Source organism: Fusarium keratoplasticum, chromosome 11 (genome assembly GCF_025433545.1).
Source record: "Fusarium keratoplasticum isolate Fu6.1 chromosome 11, whole genome shotgun sequence".
NCBI classification, from domain to species: Eukaryota; Fungi; Ascomycota; class Sordariomycetes; order Hypocreales; family Nectriaceae; genus Fusarium; species Fusarium keratoplasticum.
The window spans coordinates 1324761-1347705 of NC_070539.1; the positions used below are offsets into that span (position 1 = coordinate 1324761).

General features: G+C 51.2%; 7 protein-coding genes and 1 pseudogene across 8 annotated transcripts, besides 1 other annotated feature; 4 read left to right on the plus strand and 4 right to left on the minus strand.

Annotated features, from left to right (window-relative positions):
* Positions 1–439: 439 nt before the first annotated feature.
* Positions 440–3061, plus strand: NCS57_01326100 (uncharacterized protein; the record flags this gene model as incomplete). The annotated part of the gene is made up of 3 exons (XM_053062905.1): positions 440–1775; positions 1824–2886; positions 2941–3061. 3 exons carry the CDS (start codon positions 440–442, stop codon positions 3059–3061), a joined length of 2520 nt encoding a protein of 839 aa, XP_052907800.1.
* A 230-nt stretch (positions 3062–3291) lies between these two features.
* NCS57_01326200 (uncharacterized protein) lies at positions 3292–5205 on the minus strand (the record flags this gene model as incomplete). Its single annotated transcript, XM_053062906.1, has 6 exons — positions 3292–3553; positions 3601–3930; positions 3988–4247; positions 4297–4498; positions 4548–4721; positions 4772–5205. The coding sequence occupies 6 exons, from the start codon at positions 5203–5205 to the stop codon at positions 3292–3294; spliced, it is 1662 nt and encodes a 553-aa protein (XP_052907801.1).
* Positions 5206–5831: 626 nt separating this feature from the next.
* On the plus strand, positions 5832–7571 carry NCS57_01326300 (HET domain-containing protein; the record flags this gene model as incomplete). Its single annotated transcript, XM_053062907.1, has 1 exon — positions 5832–7571. One exon carries the CDS (start codon positions 5832–5834, stop codon positions 7569–7571), a length of 1740 nt encoding a protein of 579 aa, XP_052907802.1.
* A 1673-nt stretch (positions 7572–9244) lies between these two features.
* On the minus strand, positions 9245–9662 carry NCS57_01326400 (annotated as a pseudogene). Its single transcript has 2 exons — positions 9550–9662; positions 9245–9494 (listed from the first exon to the last, which is right to left on the minus strand).
* Positions 9245–9662: a sequence feature.
* Positions 9663–10923: 1261 nt separating this feature from the next.
* On the minus strand, positions 10924–13380 carry NCS57_01326500 (HET domain-containing protein; the record flags this gene model as incomplete). The annotated part of the gene is made up of 1 exon (XM_053062908.1): positions 10924–13380. The coding sequence occupies one exon, from the start codon at positions 13378–13380 to the stop codon at positions 10924–10926; it is 2457 nt and encodes an 818-aa protein (XP_052907803.1).
* Positions 13381–14150: 770 nt separating this feature from the next.
* Positions 14151–16359, minus strand: NCS57_01326600 (Zn(2)-C6 fungal-type domain-containing protein; the record flags this gene model as incomplete). Its single annotated transcript, XM_053062909.1, has 4 exons — positions 16234–16359; positions 15331–16184; positions 14996–15276; positions 14151–14950 (listed from the first exon to the last, which is right to left on the minus strand). The coding sequence occupies exons 1-4, from the start codon at positions 16285–16287 to the stop codon at positions 14151–14153; spliced, it is 1989 nt and encodes a 662-aa protein (XP_052907804.1). The 5' UTR covers positions 16288–16359.
* A 503-nt stretch (positions 16360–16862) lies between these two features.
* On the plus strand, positions 16863–18932 carry NCS57_01326700 (Lactamase-B domain-containing protein; the record flags this gene model as incomplete). Its single annotated transcript, XM_053062910.1, has 9 exons — positions 16863–17035; positions 17084–17229; positions 17277–17420; positions 17468–17529; positions 17577–17640; positions 17688–18286; positions 18339–18469; positions 18517–18765; positions 18818–18932. 9 exons carry the CDS (start codon positions 16863–16865, stop codon positions 18930–18932), a joined length of 1683 nt encoding a protein of 560 aa, XP_052907805.1.
* Positions 18933–20746: 1814 nt separating this feature from the next.
* On the plus strand, positions 20747–22591 carry NCS57_01326800 (Beta-lactamase domain-containing protein; the record flags this gene model as incomplete). Its single annotated transcript, XM_053062911.1, has 4 exons — positions 20747–21272; positions 21321–21371; positions 21421–21694; positions 21745–22591. The coding sequence occupies 4 exons, from the start codon at positions 20747–20749 to the stop codon at positions 22589–22591; spliced, it is 1698 nt and encodes a 565-aa protein (XP_052907806.1).
* Between the last annotated feature and the right edge of the window lie 354 nt (positions 22592–22945).

Here is a 22945-nt window from a genome sequence, read left to right on the forward strand (position 1 = left end):
GAAGACGTCGTTATTGTGAGGGGTAGGAGGTATAGCTTTCGATTGAATGGACATTCTTGCTGGTTTTAAATACTCCTCGTGTCAACGGCAGAACTGCGTAAACTCTGGCATCTGCAGTATAAGCTAATTCATTTTGGTTTGCGGGGAGAAGGGAGGTGGCCACCAATAATGTCGATTCTGGGTATCGCCCAAGGTCACAGGGCGTCACTAGCTTCGCCATGGACGCACGACGTCAAAATAGGGCGCAGATACGGATGGAGAGAGTGCTAATTACGCGAAGCTGATTGGGGAATGTTCTATCTCCGAGATCGGGTAAGTTCCCCCATTTCCCCCACCACATCTTGCTTGATGCATCTTGGGCATCTACTCATACGACAACTGATCCGGTATCAACGCCGGGGCGCCGAGTTGAAAACGACTGTTGAAATGCGTACTCATCATGACGGATCGTCCTGAGTCGGCAGGCTCCCGGGAGTCCATTCCCGGCTCCAACCTAAGCCAGCTGGCAACGCCCTCCATCGACATGGAACACGCGGCAACTTATCCATTGCAACGGGATCCAGCACGTCAGAGTCAGAGTGCTGCCACAGTCGCCAGTTGGATGCCATCGTACCCTGATGGGCTTGACAATGATGGGGGATCTCCCAAGGTCGGGGCTCGCTTTTCGTCCAGGTCCGTGAAGATCCTTCGCAATTGGTTTGCAGACCACGAAAGCCACCCTTATCCGTCCTCCAAGGAAGTCGAGATGCTCCAGTTTCAGACTGGTCTTTCTGGACAGCAAATCACCAACTGGTTTGGAAATTTTCGACGACGCTACAAGTTCCGAGCCTTGCGACCAGTGTCGCTCGATATCCGCAACTGGGCCGAACCCCCACCCAGCACCCAAGGCGCAACCAACATCCCGCCGAGGCGTCCGACACCCGTTCCAATGGAACACATGAACCCATTGCAGCGCTGGGAGAACTCACCACCCCAACATGAGGCGGCAGCCGTGTCTGACATCTCCCGGGCCGTCGCTGCATCAGTTGGATCACCTTCAGCTTTTGCTCCGGCACGACCGCGCACATCTGAGTGGTCGGGAAGGTCGACAGGGACTGCATCGTCTGTCAGTAGTACAGGGACATCTTGCTCCAGTAGGGACTCTGGATCGGCCTCCTCCCACGCGTCTCACACTTCTCTGGAGTACCTGAAGCGCAGCACCAACCGCAGGAGGCGTGGCACGACACATCGGCGACAGAGGGGAAACTGGTTGAACCAGCTTCAGGTATCCGGCCGTTACCAGTGCACATTTTGCACTGAATCATTCAAGACCAAGTACGACTGGGAGCGCCACGAGAAGTCGCTTCATCTAGCGTTAGAGGCGTGGGTTTGCTCACCTCAAGGATCGGTAGTGACACACCCCGACGAGGGCTTGCTCTGCGTCTACTGTGGTGATGCCAACCCGGATCAGGCTCACTTAAAAAAGCACAACAATTCTGCCTGTCTAGAGCGACCTTTTGAAGAGAGGACATTTTACCGGAAGGATCATCTCCGACAACACCTTAAGCTAGTGCATAACGCCAAGTATCTTAAGTGGCCTATGGAGGCGTGGAGGACCGCGATTCAGGATATCCACTCCCGATGTGGATTCTGTGGTATTGAGATGGAGTCGTGGAGTAGCAGGACTGACCACTTGGCCTCACATTTCAAGGATGGCCGTACTATGGCAGACTGGACGGGTGACTGGGGGTTCGAGCCTTCGGTCATTGAGATGCTTGATAATGCCATACCTCCATGTGAGCTCTATGTCACAACTCCTAGTGCTATAGCTAATACCACTGTAGATCTCATCCATTACGAGAAGAACTCACCTCTGCCCTTCTCGGCTCTGGCCGGTCCCGCAGACACGCCAAGCAGTGCTTACGAACTAATCAAGTTGGAGTGGGAGTATTACATGCGAGACTACCATGATACTCACGCCGAGGATCTATCTGACGAGAAAATGCAATACGAGGCTTGCTCAATTATTTTTGGAGCCGAAGCCATCTCGGAAGACCACCCATGCCCCGCTCCGTCATGGCTGCGCGACCTTTTGATGGCGAATCACGACGTCGCCGAACAGGCACGCATCCAACCCATGAATCAACTTACCAAATCTCGCATGAGCCCACTGAAGATTAATGGGAAGAGGAATATCTTTGAGGGCTGTGAATTAGAAGGGTCGCTCTGCCGGTATATCGGCATGCACATCATCCTGGGACTGCAGCTCTCTGACCATGACCTCCAGCAGGAAGCGTGCCATGCCATCAGTCGTCTCGAAACTCCTTCTCCAAACCCATCTAAGCGCTTTATGGAATTCCTGGTGAGACTAATCTGGGATTCTACTGAATGGCTGGGGCCTTTGAGAGAACGAGGGCGGTTCTACTCCGAGAGGGAAATAACAGATGCATACCCTCATCCGCTAGACATGGCCCACCTCGACTCTTTCATGGGACAAGCTTATCCGATAGATCCTCAACAGGGTCCCTTTGGAACATTCATACCAAGTGAACTACCCAACCTGATAGCAGGCTTGGAACAGTCTGAGACTCCTCAGCTCCCAACGAGCCTGCTCTGGACCCCGGCCCTAAAGACTGCCCAACATTCCATGCAGCCTTTTGCTGAGCTGCCTCCTAGCCCCTGGGCTCCCGCCATGAGCGAGTCAACATTCAATTCCTCTTATGTCAGCCCGCCCATCAACTCGATATCCGTCACACCCTTCTTCCTCAACGACAACAACAGCTATCGTCGGCTGACAAGGGAGCTGTCCCGCTTTGTGGCTAGTTGCATGTCGCCCAACAACCCAAACAGTCATGTACCGAGTGACGAGGAACTAAAGTATCAAGCGCGCTGGATTCTTTATGACGAGTAGGTTCCATATGCCTCTGGATTATAAACATCGAGTTGAGCTAACATACGAAGTGATGATCCTTGGAACCAAACCCCTGTTGATAACGTCGAGTGGCTAAACGAGTTCAAAAGGAGCGTCGGTTTATCGGTGGATGCTTTAAGCCAGATGACTACCCCTCTACCGGCCAAATGACAAAAGATATTCATGCGGTGGTGTTTTCTTGAATTTCCATCGAATGTCTTTAGCCCATTTAAGAATCGTTTGGTACACTTTTAGCCATTGTTATGTGCCTCCCCGTGCTTATTGTGTCCTGCCCCCAACCCACGCAGACAAGAGTCCCGAGTGAGAAATTTGGACACCCCTCCCGTCTCTTATCTAGAGTAGTCGACTAGTTCAACAATTTTCTACATCCCTCCCATCTCCTAGTCGCTTTCCACAGGCTCCGGTAGATTTAGTCGGTTCATGTCGTGGAACTTAAGCATATGTCGTACCGAGTTGTCCTTGCGAGAGAAGCCCTTGCCTCCTTCTCTGGAGTAATCACATCCTGGCACGAAACAATGAAACCTCTTCCTCCTCTCATGGCGGTCGTTTATATGCCGTTGGAGGTGAGTCTTGGTTCCGAATCCTTTAGCACAATTTGGAAAGGGGCACTTGTGCTCCTTGGCATGGTAGCGCCGATGATGCCTAGGAAGGGTTAGACCACGTTTGAATACCCAACCATGGTGCCTTACTTTAGCTTATACGGCTGGTCAAAAACCCGGTAGCAGCCAGGCTCGACGCACTGCAGGGCCTCCTCTCCGAGGGGCGAAGTAGTCTGACTGGTTCGACCTGGGAGATCTGTGAAATTGATCAATATGTTCTTAAATGCGCGCTCCTCCTCAAGTCGGTCATTGAAACTGCTTGCATCTTGTCGGTCGAGAATAGTATCGGCATGTCTTTCTCGGCGGAGGCGACTTTGTGGAATGTATCCTGTTGTATCTGTCTCCGACGGGGTTCTCTCTGGCTGCAGAGGCAAGGCTATCCTCTCGTTTGTAGAATTAAACCAACATCTGCAAAGAGTGCTAGGTAGAGAACGACTTAGCCAAGGGGTGTATGGACTCTGAGCTTGCAGAACTAACCAGAATTTGCCGCCAGCGTTGCTGGTTTCAATCTTTCTTGATACGCATCCAGCCCTCGGGCAGTTGCCTAGAGTGGTGGGGCCGTGTCGGCCGATGATAAAAGCCATCGTGATACTCATCCCAGGCATCAGGCCCTCAGTGCGAGCCTGCAAGAGTATCTGCGATGAGTCCAGGGAGTTGAAGAGCAGATACTCCTCAGCTTTGACTTTGTCACTCCCGGGACCTGTCGAAAAATGGTCCATGATGATTGCATGTACCTTCTATGAAATCACATTAGCCAGAGCTGCGTGGTGATTAATTGCAACCTACACTCCAGCCGTACTCTGACGGGATTGGCAGGACACGGCCAAGCGCGTCTTCAAATCTTACAGGATCCTGAAACCAGGTTCGAGATGTGTCTGGCCTTGGAGGTTGGCTCTGGAGCTGAGTTACAACAGCCATAATTTGAAGGTTCGATCTCCATATGTTCTGAGCAAGCTCGATCAGGGTTTCGAGCCGAACTCCAATACCGCTAGAGACTGGTCAATGCTGATTCCAAGAGAAGAAAAGGGTGAACATACATGGATACCAAATCGGAAAGATTCTGTAGTAAGGAAGCAGCCTTAGTGATCATCAAACCCTGTTGCGTTTGTTCACGCCTTGATTGTATAACCCCACTACGAACCTCCTCAAGCTTGCTTTGCAAAATAGAGGTTTCGGTTTGACTCTGTTCCGTGTTGGAGAAGGTTGTAGATCTGTAAATAGTTAGCAAGGGTCGGGTTGTCACTAGTATGGAAACACCAACAGGCCGATAGTAATGAGCCGCATATTCAGACTGCCCACATGTGTCGCAATATATGCCCGAAGCTCTACGACATCCTTTTCCATGCCGACACCCCACTGAACCTTCAGTCCCCAGGACTTCAGCCTGTCTGACTTGCTTGAGCTGTCGCCATGCTGGGGCTGGACTTCAAGCCTCTCGTACTTCTTCAGCTTCGAGGCAAACTGGTCAAGCGGGTACTGGCACATGAGAGCCGCGACCTTTACACTATTTAGCGCTGCTTCTTGGCCAGGCGGACATGGGAGATGCTCGATCTCGTCCAAGGCGCGCTTGAGGCCATGAAGCTCGACGATGAGCTCCTGGTAGGATGAGGCTGAAGAATGGCGAAGGGAAGAAACTATATCATTGATGAGCTTCCCAGCCGCTAAAAAGTCGCCGATAGAGAATCCGAAAGACATGAGTGATATCTCGAAGATATATCGAATAAGAATGAAATATTCTTCTCTTCAGGTATAGATAGAGGGAATTTGAATAAAATAGTCCTAGATGAGTGACTTCGGGCTGTACACGAGTGGCTAATGAGGGGAACCATGTTCTGGCAGTGCAAATAAGTCATATGATTTCCTACAGTGACCCTGGTAGATGTAAGAAATCAAGTCCTCTGTGGCCGGAGGTCTAAGCCACCCCAGCCACAAGACAAGAGGTTGCCTTGAACGAGCAGTCTCTCAAATCAGGCTCTGGATTTCCAATGGCCCTGTGCCACTCAGGGATGCAGACAACTCGAACGGCAAGGGATTACCATTCATCCGCAATGCCTATTCGTAGCAAGGGTCAAACCCCGCCATCTAAGCCTCATAGCTCCGCGTCCAAAGAAGATAAAAAAACGCGAGAATCACATCGTGAAGAGCCATTTTTGGTGGCAATCTTTCTCGTGGATTTTTGTGCCCAATATTCCGGCAACGTTTCAGGTTCACCGAGGCATCGGCCAAGCTCGTTATAGAGCCTCTGGACTCTTCCTACACTTTCACTGGAAGCTCAATAAGTTAGAGGCACGCCAAACTCAGGCCGCTGTCCACGAATCGCCATGCGGCTCATCAACGTGAGGACAATGGAGCTGGAGGAGTTCCATGGAGACCAGGTCCCCAGGTACGCCATTCTCTCTCATACCTGGGGACAGGGCGAGATCACATTTCAAGACTGGAAAGATCTCAACCTTGCTTCCCAGAAGGCGGGTTTCGCCAAGATCCTCGGCGCTTGTCGACAGGCCTCTGAGGATTCCCTGGAGTATCTCTGGGTGGACACCAACTGCATCGATAAGACGAGCTCCGCAGAACTCTCGGAAGCTATCAACTCCATGTTTGCCTGGTATCGCGATGCCGTGGTATGCTACGCTTTTCTCATTGATGTTCCTACCATACCCGCCAGTGGTCTAGTTCGTTACGAAGCCTACTGTCAAAGTCGGTGGTTCACGCGCGGATGGACCTTGCAAGAGCTTCTCGCGCCACGGGATGTGATCTTCTTTGATCAAAATTGGCAGCAGATCGGCAACAGGTCGGGGTCGTTAGGGGAGCGGATAGCTGCCATAACGCAAATTGAAGTCCCTTTCATTACTGGTCAATCCACTCTCACGCATGCGAGTGTCGCCCAGAAGATGTCGTGGCTATCACGACGTGCCACTACGAGGGTCGAAGACATGGCATATTGCATGCTTGGAATCTTTGGTATCAACATGCCTCTACTCTATGGCGAAGGAACAAAGGCCTTTCTGCGCCTACAGGAAGAGATTGTGAAGATATCTACCGACCATACCATATTCTGCTGGAATTGGGTCGAGTCCGTACCCGGCTCATGGACCAGCATGCTAGCCCCTACCCCGGCGGCTTTCAAGTTTTCTGGCTGTTACTTCGAGCCCAAAAGGGACATCAGCTCACCCGAGATATTCCCCTACTCATTCACCAATGCTGGTCTCTCCATCCGGCTTCCTCTTGTTTCAGCTTGGGGCTACTCGTTTGCCCTTCTAGAGGCTCATCACCCTGGGTCCTCCTGCCAATTTGCCATTCCTCTCCGCTATATTGTAGAGCTTGGGGCCTTCAGGCGGATAGCTTTCCCTCCAGGTCCTATTTCTATCGAATCGTGGCTCCCAGAGCCGGCTCGCAAACTGCTCGTGAGGGCGAGACCGAACCCATTTCAGTTAGAACTAGGATTTCCCACCACGCCAGAGTTCCAGTATGGCCTCCTCTTGACTACCTCCAGCAACGTGCTGCATGACTTATGGCGCGATTCATTTTATGGAGACGAGTCCCTTCCTACGAGCCTCAAGTGGGAGTTCCCTACAAACATCATTACCGCATATCCTGCAGGTGTGTGGGACAATCACCGAAGCTTGATCATGTTTCCTACCCAAAGAAGTGGGTCAAGGAAAGTATTTGCGGTCATGGTACAGATTCGAATGCAACCCGATTCAGAACTTGTCATGTTCTTTGCCATTCGGATACATAAGTCTGGCGAGACCCAGTGGTTCTGCAGGTTCTCACCTGAGTCCGCATGGGATGATGATGACTCTGTGCCCGAGGTACACCTGGAGGCTTTCAAAGAAGAAGTCTCGCACCGAACCGAAAGCATCATGTGTTCAGGCCATTCATGTCAAAAATTTCATCTTGATATTCTCTCTGAGCGAAACGTTTCCTCTAACACGGTGGTCCGCTCTGCTCATGTATCCACAAAGGGAAGCCACGAGGAAACAGGTCCGATTACTATGATTTGGGATGGACTAGCCAATAAGAGAGTTGAGCTGCCATCAGCCTTAAGAAACTACCTAGTCTAGCTCAAGTTCTTCCCGCTGAAATGGGGCATGGATGTGAGGGGAAGTTGGTGTCTCATGTCCGAGATGATATGGGCCCGCTCAAAATATAGGACACAGTCGTGTGTGTTTTGCGGGACTGGGACGATATGTCTTTTGTTGTTGGTTAATGCAGTTGTATACAGCGAGGATGAGGTTGCCAGGGCTTCTAATCTCGCAGTACATTGGAAAGTACCCATTCTTGTCAGAGGTTGTTACTGCTGGTTTTGCCAATTTCAGGCTTTGAAGTCTCAAGCGTGCATATGCATTGCATTCGACAAAGGGCAAATGAGATGGGAATACGATCATTAGGGCGAAACATACCGCGTTGAAACAACATTCTTTCTATATCTCCATGTCTCCAAAAAGAGTCGTCAGACAGAGTGGAAAAGAATACAGTTAACTTTACGAATACAGCCGCGTGAAGTCCCGACCTCAAATAGCAAATTGGTGAGCTAGAATGCAGGCAAGCCTGTTGGAACAACTGAGTCTTTTGCTGTTGTAGCTGATGGCCTCTTTTGGACTCGTCATTGAAAATAATAATAACCCTGGTGGGAAGGCGAAGGAAAATGAGGAAAACCCATCTCTTTTCATTACCACCCGAGTTCCACACAGGTACGACAAAGCCATCTACACAATTTCAATCTTGCGGTAGGAATATTTGCTCCACGGTCGAGGAACCCAGTCCCGAATTAACCACCCTGAGCCGGCAATGTCACCGTCGTCAGATACAACGGCGTACCCAACACGAGTATAGGCCACAGTCTCAGGAGTTCCCGTAGCCTTCCGCAGTACGATGCCACATATTTTTAGTTCCGGGCGCCTACTTGCACCTGAAGCGATTGTGACGGGCATAAACCAGGAATCAAGACAACCATAGTCGTCGATGCCATAGTCGTCGATGCCACAGTCGTCGAAATCAAGGCCCCCATCACTGTAGGACGGTTTGCGAGCAAAGTTTTCCCAGTCAAGAACCATCTCTCTAATGCCAGGAAACTTGAACAGAACTCCAAACAAGGTCAAGCGGCCACCGCAAAGTTGGCCGAAGGGATCTCCGTTGCTCGGTTGAGTTTCCACGTTCAGAATATCAACCAGGAGGCATCTATCATTTCTTTCAAGGCTAGTATTTCACCTTTGACTGAGGCCCAAGTCCGGGAGGGGGCCAGTAAATGTGAACCTCGAGTCAGCCATGATGTCTGCGGGGAGCGACACAGAAGAAAATAAGTGCTTACCAATATACTCTTTATAACGCCAAGTTTCCCCTTGTATTGTTATATTGCCGACAGATTCGATAGGGCGCCATAATAAACCAGAGTGCAGATGATTTTCCCATAGTCCAGCAAAGTATTTACTCCCAGTGAACTGCGAAGATGCTTTCGCAACTCCACAAAGAGCAATCAGCTTGTCGCTATCCTTGGTCAAACCGCACCTACTGTATAAGAATATTATCTTATTCCAGTTCTTCATCAGGCCCGTTTCATCCAAGTCATCTCTTCCAAGAGTGATCTTTCCAGATATAAACAGGGACCTATACCTGCCCAATGCCTCCTCAGATGGGAAATGCTCGGTCAAGGTTGTTTCTCTGCATTCCCAGACTGGGAAAGGTGCCATGTGGATCGTTCGAGGACTGAGTTCCTACTCTTGGGTCATCCACGCACGTAGAGCGGGCCAAACTCGGTGAACAGACTGGCGAAGTTCGGGCACAATTCAAGCTTCTCAGCATGATCTCCATCATTCCGGAAAGATTCAACTGTAAAGGGGCCTCCCTTGGTTGGATCTCGGTTGCAGAAGAGGCCTCGGTTGGATGTCGATTGAAAGCTGGATGTCAGGTCGCATATCCCGTTTGAATATACGCGGTTCATTTGTCCTGACTCAATAACCCAGTCCTGAGGAGAGTCTTGGACAATACTTGCAACTGATTATCAGGCTGCGACACTTCGGGAAGGGTGCCAAGATAACTTACCACAGCGAGTCAATCCAGAGATACTGGCCACCCAGTCGCCTGGCCGCCACGACAGCCTCTTGAAAGCATTTAGGGAGCTCAGTGGGCTGTATCTCACGCTTCAAAAGAGCCATATTCTGGGTAGTCAATGTGAGAAATTTGTCAGTGCCCCAGACATGGCTCAAGGTGAAGTATTCCACTCTCCGGCTTTGGATACGTTCCTGTAACTCGTCTCGTTCAATCAGTCTAATGACCTCGGATGGGTCGATTTGAATCAGACGACTGGGAAGCCATCTATCTATGCCCTCTTCATGAGATTCTCAACAGTTTTCATGAGACTGTATACAAGTGGACAGTGCATTGTGATAGAACTGGAAGAGACTAGCACTGTCAATATTGTTCCCTATCGGATGCGGCAAGGGCCTATTGTTTTCTAAAAACGGCCCAAGTTAGTGATTCTCACAATAGTTTTCCCTCAGACTCCTTGGGACATTTACTCACATTTGTGGCGGTTGTAGGGATTAAATTCTAGGTAAGTGAATGTGGTGTTTAATTCGGGTAGAAATAGGAATCTGATTCCCGTGGGCTCACAGGAAGCCTCCTCACAACGAAGCCAACTGTAAATCGTGAGAGACTCCCTGGGGTCGTAATGATGCAGCTGATGGCCATCGGTACTGGAGCAGATGGTGTGCCCAAGGTAGGAGGTTATAGCAGTGTAAAGTCTAGTACAGATCTCGCAACCCCTTTAGGCCTGCTCCCTCACGTACTAGCCTGAGACGTCGGACCATACATCAACGGACTTGGATATCTTGCTGAGGTCTTTAAGAGATACACCTCCAACCTCGTTTTTGAAGTGCTTGGAGCATTCGAGGCAAATCATTCTACAACGATAGTTAGATTTGGTCTGGGTGTCGATGTGACTAACGGTGGCTCTGTCGCAGGACAGGGGAGTTAGATAAGAGGCTAATGTCGAGAAGCCATTCCCCCTCAAGATTGACAGCTAAGGCGCTTCTGCTTACCCAGCCAGCTTCTTCCTCTGTGATTAGAGAGAATGCCAGGGTCGAGTGTGACATGAGCACAGCCTCGTTTTCCGTAATAGGCCGCAAGATGCAGTCAGCACCAGATTTCGTTTCTCAGACTTATTAATTTCTACTGCTCTAAACTGAGTCCATGCAATGGTTGTTGATATGTCTCACTTTCGATTTACCATGGTGTCGCCATGGTCTACCAAATGAGTATTAAATCTCACTCTCAGCTAATTCTCTTTCACCTCATTGACTGGGCTTCCAAACTCTGGCTACCGCCCGCCAATCTTCTCTTAATATATAAGAAATCTAGATATATAGCCAACTGAAACCATGAAGATAGAGTGCCTGAAAAAAAGCCTCAGCATGTTCAATGAAGTACATACTTCTTCAGACTCCTCTTCCCTGTTTTCCACTGTTCAGCGGCCCTCCCATTCATGTACCCGCTAATATACACATCTCCCACAAAGCGGTATTCACCACGGGTTCCCTCAGGTCTCAATAAGATAGGTGTGGAGCAACCCAAGGGCACGACGACTTGGTCCCCGGGGAGCATGAACCCTGTACCCATTCCTATCCTCTTCTCCTGTGTGATACAAAAGCACCGCCCCATCATTCTGTCGCCAAAATGTCTCTGCAGATACTCCCTCCTCACCTCGGGCCGCACCGCAACTGCCACGTTGAGGTAGTCGTACAATGTCCGATCCAGGGGTAAATACGGCAGCCGTTCGTGGATCAGGTTAGCAAAAATGCTGTAGCAGGCCGTTCGCCACTCGCTCGGCCAGTTGTATGGCGACGGGATCTGTCCGAGTGACAAGGTTGTGGCCAGATCCTCCTCCGCCCTCTGCCTGGATTCATCGTCCTCTTGTCTGAAGCTGTCGAGAAGAAGGGCCCTCCAGTGTAAAAAGGCCATGAGGTAGTCTCCCAAGTTGCAGAGTGTGCCGACTGCGATGCCTTTGTTCTTTATTGTATCGAGCGGGATGGCCGAGATTTCCAGCTTGTTCAGCCGCTCATCGAATGCGCAGCGAGCCTTGGAGGAACCTGCTGCAGAGAAGCGAAACTTGCAAGCTAAAGACGTCGTTTGTGGGATGTGTGACCAGTCCGGGACGAACGAGGGTAATTTTGCTGAGCTCGTGTGTACCGGAAAGTGTATGGCCTCGCAGATAACGTCCAGACATTGTGTCGTCTTGAGGAGATAGTCAACGACCTGGGTGTAAACATCCTTGACTGGGAGGTTATAGTCGGCGCGGAATTCATTGCGTATCTCATCAGGCAATACTCCAAGAAGTCCAAAGAGCTTGTCTCTTGGATCTGAAGCAAGCTTTCTTCGACACGCTCGCAGAATCTCAAGCAGGGCTCCTTCTCCATCATCCATGTAGACTCGGAGATCAGGAAGGCTAGCCGGGCCTTGGTATATCAGAACCTGAGCGTAGCTAAACTGATCCGTTGAGACCACGGCGCGCCTCCCTTCAATCTGGTCATTCCGAAAGGCCATGTCGCCCCGGTGTTTGCTGAAAGCATCTGATGCCAGTTGATACGAGTCCCAGGAGAGCTTTGTAGTTCCGCAATAGACGTGGATTTCTCGTGCATTGAAGACCTCTTGAACAACCCATAGTCGTCTCCAGTAATCTCTTTCGAACAGAGATACTACGGCCGCGAGATCCCCGTTTCTCGCTCCAGCTGCTAAAAGGCGCGATACCTTGTCTGGGTATTCGGCCTGGCCAGCTACTTGGTCAAGAAAATCCACGGCGCTCGAGCTATCATCTTCCTCAGGGCCAAGCCATATTGCCACAGATTCAGCATTCGAGTAGATGTCGGGCATGAGCTGGACCTGCTGGGCTCGCTCATCTCGATTCTGCTGGTCGATAGAGAGGGCATCCACCCACACCAGTACTGACTCTACCCTTTGACGGAGCGCTTGAAAGGCACCATGGAGGCTGGCAGAGACGGAGATAGGATACCCTTCGATCTCAATCATACGCGTATCCCTTGGGTCTCCCCACGCGTACGACACGGCGATATATAGAGGAGGATCCTCAAGAGACACGTGGACGATTTCGCACTTGATCGTCGTCATTCTTTCCGGGTAGATCCTGATCAGTCTGATGGACTGCTCCTCAAGTGGTCGGTACTGATACGCCTTGTCGCCAAGAAACGACGATCCGGATACATTAGACCAGGACCGTCCCGCCCAGTCGCTGTAAGCCGGAGTTAGACTCGGCCTAGAGGAATTGGGAGTTCTCTCGCTCTTTGAACGTTGCAGCTGCGTAGAAGGAATTCCAAGAGGGGAGACATTCCGGACGTTGGTGGGAGGAGAAAGCAGCTCTTGGTCGCTGTTTGGATTTGACACCTCTGGCGTGATCGGTCGAGACTTTCGGGTCGTTGAAGATCTCTTCCGACCAAATGGTGGTGGTGACTGGGGAGGCGGCACCATAGGACCATGTGTTGGAATGCCCTCCGGCGCGGACAGCCTGCGGTCCTCTTTAGGCCGCTTCTCCCAACGCCAACTAGATCGAGGAGGAGAAGGAACTCGAGCGTTCCTACTGGTACTGGTTGCTGGTTCCTCCACACGGCGGCCTTTGTGGATAGATTGAATGTATACGGGAGGGTCACCGGAAGGAGCTCGCTCGCGGCGTACTGGTGGGGGCGAAGGGGTCTGGGGAGTTGTAGATATGTGCCTAGGATGTCTATCTCCTTTCATAGTATATCTGTCATCATCGGAATAGTATTCACCTCTTCCAGGAGGGTATGGGGGTGGAACCGGGAGGAACTCGGGCCCTGAAGGCGTGGGGCGGAGGTGGATGCGGCCATATCTTGGCTCGCCCATGATGGTTGAGAGGTGTTTGTGATGATGTGTACTGGTGCTTTTTGTCTCTGACTGGAAAAATATGCTTCGCTTGGTCCAACATGCGAATCCTAGACCTAAAGGTAATGATAAGATGCAGTTGAAGAAATTCCTAATCGGAGCCTGATTTCACCCCAGCCTGTCAGCAAAAGGGCTGAGGGACATCTAGAGATAGGCCAGGGTCAGAGCGGCAAAATACCGGAGTCCGGGCCGGAACAAACAGAGCCCGGTTTATCTCCATGGGGGTTGAAAATGTCAATGGAGACTGAGGCTGATTTTGGAGTTGGCATAAACCTCCAAGGCGGCCAAGGCAGAAAGATCAGACCAACCAACTTGAGGCAGGGCAGACACACTCGATTTTGGACTTGACCAAATCTGCCTCCTTTCCTTTCTGGATCTAGGAGTCAATACTGGGCTTCTTGCGGAAGACCCGTTATCGAGCTGGCTGGCTCATCAATGCGGGGGTGTCCTGGCGGCTAGGCCCGCTCTCATGGATCACGCCACTCCTCATTGAAGCGGGGTTGACAAGGGAGACAGCCCTACAGGCTCAATAAGTTGGCAAGGATACGATGAAGTTACACCTACGGGAATTTAATTATGGTAAGAAGCGAGACCACAGGTCAAAGGCCAGGCCCCTTAACTGTCGCAAGCCCAATGAGCCAAGTCTGTCTCCTCAGGATCTCATTTGCTTAACTCTTATTACGATTTATTCATCAGTATTATAGGATATTCGTTTCTCCTTAGTATATATGCTAATAGTGTATCATTCCATTATCACACCCGCCCTGCTCGGGGTTCATCGGGAAATACCCATCCCCAAGGAAACTATTCCAAAACATCATGGCCGCGGCATCATCCGGGGCACTTTGAAACAAATCGTTGAATGGGGTCGATGGATCCTGGAATGAAGGAACCTCCATGTTGTGAAGAGCGGGGTCAATAGCAAATACTTGATGATCTGGTGCCGGTGGTCTCGAGATTGCGGGAGGGGTTATGGATCGCTCGTGTCTTGACTCATCAACTTGGAGGTTCATCAAGGGTTCAATGATTTCATCCTGTCCCATGTGTAGCCGCGAGAAACTCTCCCCACATCGACTCAACAGCCTCTGAAGCACAGCATGAAATGTAGCTGGAACACGGAACCGCGATCCATCAGCTGCAGTCGCAAGGCATGCGAGTATGCGACGAAGCATGTCAATCGCAGACATGTGATCCCCCTTTGACATATATCCCACCTCAGAAGAGGGTCTGTTAAACACCTCCAGCTTGATGATGACAACGACCGCGTACATCATCCTCGTGAAGACGATCACCGGCACTTGCCGTAGACCGTCGCCCGCGAGTCGGAGGAACATGTTGATCAGGTTGTGCGCAATATCTAAGCACTCTATCCGTGCGTCGACAAACTGCGGCGAGTCTCGTGTAAAGACGTCTGTGGAGGGCAACGTGTGGATGGCGTACGGCGGTCGAAAGTCTTGGAGTTCGTGGTTATCGTAGAGACCGGGTTCACAAAAGTTGAGGAGAATCATGTAGTGGTGTATTTCAAGGGTTTCTGTGCCTATTAGCAGAAAGTTGAAGAGTGAGTAACCCATCTTACCGGTCATGATGTCGTCGGGTAGGTTTTGTCTCCATTCCTTGACTCGCTCGAAGCCTCCCTTGAGAATCAGGCGAGTGCGTGAGTCTGAAAAGTTGATCGATGAGCCCTCGTCTAATCCAACCATGGTGAGACTCTCTTCGGCCAGTCTCTGAAGACGGATCCATGCTGCGAGGCGACGATCGCCAATGTGTGCAATTGACCGAGGATCCAGGATGTTTGTACAGTCCCTCACCCAGGAACCCCAGCGAAGGGTGTTTGGTCGACGAAACGCCATTGCAATACTAAAAAAGACCGATCAGTCTTCAAACCATCCGTGGCTGGTGATCAAGCCGTACCTTGAGCAAAGTAGGTAGCAAGCAGAGAAGGTTCTTGCTGCCTCGAGATACTCCCCAGTCTGCGCAGCCTCACTGTCAGAGGACGGAATCTGATACCGCTTGTCATTCGAAGACCGTAAGTCAATCACCATGGTCGCCGCAATATTGACAAACTGGCCAAAATTGAGGTCTTGGAACCTGTCCGGGGGATGACTCCAAGTCGCGAGAACCAATGCCGCCTGGATGAGATCGAGCGACTTCCGACCAAAGATCATGGCCTGCTCCATTACATATCTCTCCGCATCTTGGAACAAAGATTTCCAGAGGCTCGGTTTAAAACTGCTTGAAGCCGTTGCCAGCACCGCCCGGAAGAGCGCTGGGCGATGCCGCTGTAAAGCGCGCCAAGAGAGGGGAACCGGAGGTAGAATCAGGGGATACCGCGGCAAAAGCTCAGTGCAGAATTGAACACACAGTTCTTCGGCTAGGGATTCTTCGATAACTCCCCGAGCCACGGGATCCTCCTTGGCGGGCAGCTGGTCAGGGATCTCGCGGGAAACAGGGCGTCCTGGGGATGGGGCCGGGATTCGACTGGGAGCCAGCAATTGTTCATTGGCGCTTGCCGGAGTCGTCGAAGCTTCCGACGTCGAAGGGGTCCAAAGTTCCGCTCTCTGCTCTCTCGCAACAGATCGCTGAACCTCCTCGAGCTTCTGCTCAAGCTCGCGAATCCTCGTCTCATTGCGTCTTCGTCTCCTCTTTGTCGCGGGAGCGTGGAACACACAGTCGAGGTCCAGCTTGGTGCATCGAGTGCATCTTTTCGACACGAGGTCCGTCTCGGAGGGATCTGTAATGCACTTAATCTTCCTCCTCCTACACCCCTGGCATATGCATTAGCTGACGACTCTCACTGCAGGGAGACGGGAGTACCTCGCAGGTGCGGTTAAGGCGTGTCTCCACCGCGCTCTCTCCTGAAGGGCTCATGGTATGTACTTGGCTTTTGTTATGAGGGGGACAAGAAAATGCGGTAGCGGCCAAGGAATCAGGGCCGCTCTCGACGTCCCAAACACGCTTTTTCAGAACGGAGCGCGGCCTTTAATAACGAGCCGCCCACCGATGCTAATTTACGCCACGGCAGACTAACCGCAAAGATTACTAAGTATGGTAACCTTAAAAAAAGCTAGTGGATACGTCGATCAATCTCTTTAGTGCTGACCACTTAGGACGCGCAACATGATCAGTGTCCTCGCGATAATGGACGTCATCAGGATGAGGCTGAGCCCTAAGTTGGACTTGCTTTTTATGCTGGAGAGGACGTTGGTAATCTGATGAATAGTTTGTCATCATAAATGCACGGAAAAAGGGACGAGACAACTACCGCTCGTAAGATGGACGAGTCGAGACCAGACGTGATGCAACGTAAATTCGTCAACCCCAGAAATAGAATCAAGAGTTGCTTGTATATAAGATGTTCTGGAAGAATGTCAATCAGTACCTCAATCGACACCGATCAGCATCTTGTACCTTGTATCCGCTCTCTTTGTCCCTCAACTTCAACAATGGCTGTCAGGCAGCTCCTGACAACTCTCCTAGGCCTTGTCTCTGCGGTGAGCGCAACTGCCTTACCCAAAGCATCATGCTCTCCTCAAGATCTCCTCAACGAAGCTCTTGAGGCACTTGGAGGCGAAGACAAGATTGGAGAAATCAAGGGGTTGACCTACCACTCCCCACGGCACGCCACTCATCCCTGAAACCACCGACCCTTACACTAACTATTTAGAATATTCCGCTCCCGCAGCCTTATGCAGAGCTACGAGCTCACGAGAGCCGACACCTACGTCGCAACGTCCGGCTCGCAGAACATCTCCTTTAGAGTGGACCAGGGGTTCCTGGAGCAGCGGATCGACCGCCGTCTTGTTCCCTCGAGTAAGTCCGGCACTTTCTCAATCTCAACTATACGCTAACGGTTCTAGACCATTGGTATTGGGGATCACAGGAGCTCAAGCCTCTTGAATTTTCCCTGGTTGTGAACGAGGGCAAGGATGGGTTTGCTTGCTATGTCAAGGGAAACAACCAGATTTACCTCCCTCAGGAGCTTGCCCCTGGTTACACTGACTGTATGGCTCTTCCTTCTAGTCGTTTGCATTATGGCTAACTATCAAAGCTGCCCTGACCTACAACCTTGTCGTGCAGGCTCAGATGTTCTCGCCTCATCTGATCTATCGTGTAAGTTTTACTGCATTCCAGTCGAATGGGCCGCTAACCCCTTGCAGATGAGGGATACCAAGTCGATTTCAGCCATCGCGGTTGATATCAACGGAATCGAGTTCCCAGCTGGTAGGAAAATGCCATACTCCAATATCGGCAACACTAACAATCAACAGTCCATGATCCCAGCCGCGAGATCACAGTCATCCTTGACCCCAAGTCCAAGGTTCCCTACATCATCCGCACAGCTGAGCAGCACCCCATCTATGGGGAGTCCACCAAGGACCTCTACCTCTCCGACTACAAGAAGGTCAAGGGCATTCAGTTCCCCCACCTCGTGCAGACCATCTACAACTCGACCACCCAGAACCTCAACCAGGTGCTCGAAGACTTTATCATTGAAGAGGTCATCCTCAACCCCAAATTTCCGAAGGGTTTCTTTGACGGCATCGATGAAGGGAAGAGCTTTGCCCCCAAGGCTGGACCAAAGAAGATTCCCGGTGTTCTGGATGGAGTTGTTACCGAGTTCAACACCAACATGCTCGGAACCGCCTTCAAGAACGCCAGCATTGAGAACCTCAAGGTCGAGACCCCGCTCAAGGATCTTCCCTACGTTCACTGGGTCATTGTCGACGATGGCGATGAGATGGGTGTCAAGCAATTGGTCATCGAGTTTGAGAACGAGGTTATTGTGTGCGATGCACCCCCTCAGTGGAGCAAGGCTGTGATGCAGTGGGTTGCTGAGAACCTGAAGAAACCCATCACTCACGTCGCGGTAAGCTATAGCACTGTTTACTACTACGGGACAGCCCATTGACATGATCTAGCCCACTCACCACCACGGTGATCACGCCGGAGGAACCGCCGATTACGTTGCTGCTGGCGCCAAGCTCATCGTGCCCGAGATGGCCGTCGACTACTGGTCCAGCATCCCTGGTGCTACTTTCGTCACCTTCAAGTGAGTGAGAGGCCACTCAACAAGGAGCCACAACTAATGCGACATAGCCAAACCCACCCCTATGTCCACCGTGACAACAAGATCCAGGCATGGTTCAACTGGGAGCAGCAGGCCGTTCATGCCGCTGATTGGTCATATGTCACCATCACCGAGAGATGTCCCACCGCCAACTCTACCATAGTCGCCTTTGAGGCCGATGCTTGGGAGGCGGGATTGGATGCCGAGATTTCCAACCAGGGTCTGATGCGACAGTGGTTGAACCAGATCCTCGCTGATGGCCTGAGCCGCGATGCTATGTGAGTATTGTACAACGCATTATTTAACACGTAAAACTGACCGTTCTCTTAGCGTCTTTCCCGCTCACGGCAAGGTGACTCCCCTGTCTGAGCTGATCAACATCACTGCCTTCCCTTACCCCGACTTTGACGTCACCCACTGGAAGCAGGGAGCGGCTCTGTGCTGAGTCCGCGGCCCAGTGGACCTGGAATCTTTTCAAGTCGACACACGCGATTAATTCCCCGATCTGACCTGTTCCTTGAGGTCTACTACCTGAATAGCATCCCAACTCTCCTTTCTCAAGACCAGCAAAGAGCTAGATATTATAGATTAATAAGGTGTTGTTGTTGTTTCTCACATTGCCATCATGAATATGAGCTTCCCAAGAAGAAATTGGTGACAGGAAGCCAGTATGGCAGCCCAGCTTTCATCTGACTCCACCATCCGGCTCCCGTAAGAAAGGCCTTCATGAAGAGTGTTGCAAGACTGCGTTGGGTTTGGGGAAGTGTGAGGAGCAAGGCCTCCAAGAGCATGAGAGCTCCCACATAAGACATGTGCCATTTGATCTGATTTTGCTTGCAAAACGGGAAGACGGGATAGAAGTGAGGCGCTGTAAGCTGTGACTTGCGATGAATCTTTGTGTGGAGGGAGGTGAGTGGCCAAGAGGTGAGGCGAGGTAGCCCTCCCAGGATGTATTCGCAGATGAGGATGCCACGCAGGATTGATATTGACATGATCAATGGAGAAGATTTGCGCACTCTTGATTGTGAATGAAAAAGAATTACGCCTTTACTACAGTTGATGAGAGCTTGCGTTGATATCCATGACGTCAAAATATTGTTCTCTCAACGCGACGCGACGTGGTCGTGAGGTGACAAAATAAAGCTGACTCCTCCCAACGACGATGACTGGTCAGAGTCTCGCTTTTTCTTACCCCGCGTGAGTGGTGTTGGTGCAGGGTAGGATACCTCACTTCACGATGTCATGAAAACTTCAATTCACAGCCCTAATAGGTGGTAGAAAAGGGTATTTGGAAAGCTACAAATTCTATATGGATTGACTAGCTACATCTATACAAGTGTCAGTTCCTAAATTGACGGGGAACGGCTTCCTCGTCACTGAAGGCGGAAAGTTGACTTCGATTGCCTACATCCTTAGTTCACAAATGTGATAGCAACCACTCATTCGTAAATCCCCACGATCCTGAAGAAGGGTGGAGCTCGGTAACCGACGTACATACATCCAATAAGCCTTGGTATTACGGTCACATAACATGTTCATTTCAAGACTATCCGTAGGCATCTCTGCATCACCCAAACCAACTCCGACCGTGGCCGACACGGAATTCGCACGAAACAGCCAAGAGGGCGATCCCCCACAGTAATCACCATCCTCCCGCAGTTTTTGCACAGCCCCAGCCCTGTGCCACAGAAACTGGGCCAATGGCTGCATTGTCTCAAGGCGCAGTCACGGAAATGAAGGGGTTTTCAAGTCAGCGCCTTGCCCAATCTGGAGTTTCGGAGCGCTGATGACGCAAAGCCGATCTCAGCCCTGGTATTTCCCTGGGCGACCAGAGGCGTGTCTCAGCAGTGGACTTGGCTTCTACGCATCGTATTCTTGGAATTGAAGATGGATAGGAGTTTCTGTGGCGCTTTAGGAGCTAATCTATTGCTAGTGACGGCATCAATAGGCACCAAATCGCATAGGGAACGGCCTGCTCAGCTGCGTCGAAAGTAAATCCGAAGCCCGGAATCCGGAGTTCGGAACAATCCCCAGCGGCACAACGCTCCAGAAAGGGACAAGCGTTGTTTCTCGGCGGCCAGTAACACCAGATGAGCCACGACAAGGGTGCAGGCCATCGTCATCAACAACTTCAACTAACACGGCATGAATCTTTGGATATAAGTAGAGCGCCACCGCTGATTCTGAAAAGATGCACTCCATCAAGCCGCAGAGGTCCAAATCCCATCAAATCCTTTTTCTTGCTTTCTTGGTGCCGCCATGAGGACCCTTTCCTTGTCACTACTCTCCCTTGCTTTGAGCTCCCTTGGGCAGAGCCTCCCGACTGAAGAATGCCCAATCCTCGGTCCCGTACTTCCTTCAGGCTTCGACCTTTCAAGCAGCAAAGCCTTTAAAGATGCCAAGTCTAGTCTCCCCAAAGCTATCGAAGCCCTCTTCGAGGCAGGCGTCTTAAACGACACTCAAACCGCCTTCGCCATCGACGTCTTCTCGACTGCGACCAACGAGTCCCTCTATAGCTATTACCACACCGGAAAGGAACTGAAGAGTACTTTGACTACGGGCCAGCTCGACGACGGAACAATATTTCGCATTGGAAGTGTTTCCAAGATCTATACTGTCTACTCCATCTTGGCACATGCTGGTCTGGAGATTTTCAACCATCCCGTCACTTTCTACGTGCCGGAACTTCTTGGAAATGCTGGAAGCGACCCTCTGAGCAAGATCAAGTGGGAGGATGTTACCGTCGGTGCTCTTGCTGCACAGCAGGGAGGTACCGGAGGAGTTCGTAAGTTGTCCAGCATTGGGTCGCCTCAACACAGCTAACCTCATCTAGCCCTGGAGGCTGTTACGTGTCACGGTTCATCCAAGGGTTGCACCACTGAAGGTATGTTTCATGCTCCCATTACTTAATCTATGTATAATAACGCGATCAGATTTTCTCGCTACCATGAAGGACAAGAAGCACCCCGTGGCTCTTCCATTCCGAGCCTCCCTCTATTCAGATGCTGGATTCGCCCTTCTCGGAGTTGTATTGCAACGCATTACCGGACTCACATACAATGACGCGGTTCAGGCTGCCCTGGCTGCCCCTCTTGGACTCAATAGTTCCACCACATTCGAGCCCAACGGCCATGATGTCAATGCTCTGATTCTCCCAGGCTCACCGGCCGAGTCTTCGTGGGGATTTGATAACCAAGTCACCGCTCCGTATGCCCCCTCATCTCTTATTTTTGATTAGATGCTAACATATTGCACAGTTCAGGTGGCATCTACGCCAGCGCAGCTGACCTGCGAAGGCTCGGCGTTTCGATCCTCGAATCCCAGCTCCTCTCCCCGCGTACGACTCGACAGTGGATGAAGCCTCTCGGTGGCACTGCATCTCTGACATACGCCGTCGGCGCGCCCTGGGAGATCAACCGCCTCACGGTGCCAGCCACTCCCGGCTCCAACCGCACCCGCGTTTCGGACCTTTACACGAAGCTGGGTGGCAATGCTGGCTACGCTGCTGTCTTTGCCCTGTCGCCTGACCATGAAATCGGATTCTCTGTGCTTGTGGCTGGCCCTTCTGCTGTTTCTGACCGTATCCCCCTCCGCGATGTTGTGGGAACCGTATTCGTGCCAGCTGCCGAACACGCCGCCGTTGAGAACGCCGCTGTCAACTACGCCGGTGTCTTTGCTGATGATTCCGACGAGACCTCAAACCTCACCTTGACTGTCGACAAGGGCCACCCAGGACTTGGCTTGCAGTCGTGGAACGTCAACGGTGTAGACTGGCGAGCCAACCTGACCCTGCCAGGAGCTGATCCGATCCTTGCAGCCAGCCAGACAATCCGCCTCTACCCCCTCGGCCCCGAGACAGAGGAAAAGTCTTCGTCTGGTGACACTCGACGCATCGCATTCCGTTCCGTTGCCCAGATCAAGCCGATCAGTCCACGAGCTGAGGCCGAAGGAGGCGAAGGCATGTTCGACAATGGATGTCAGACGTGGTTTGATGTTGGATTCTGGGACTCGCTGGATGAGTTTGTCTTTGAGGTTGTTGACGGAAAGGTTATAAGCGTGGAGAACGCGATTACACAACAAGTGTTGAAGAGGGTGAGTGAATAAGGTAGGGGAGTTGTGTTGGGCATGGGGGAGGGCAGTTTTAGAGGGTACTTGCATTTGAACGTCCTTCTGTTTTCATTCTAGTCGTATTTATTCATAACTTTTGAGTAAACATTGTTGTTTATGAGTATGCATAATATAGCGGGTTATAGAAAGGGAAGGGTTACTAGACGAGCGTGGTTATTCGCTAGCAAATCAATAGAGCAATACAGTACCAGAACAAGAGCAGGCCAATAACAAGATTGATGGATGTATCGAAACACAAGCTGGAGCCAATAAACACAACTATTGTCCCTAACACCGCACATGGATGATCCGCTCCGAGATGGTGGTCATTGGCGTGTCATCCAAACCTCA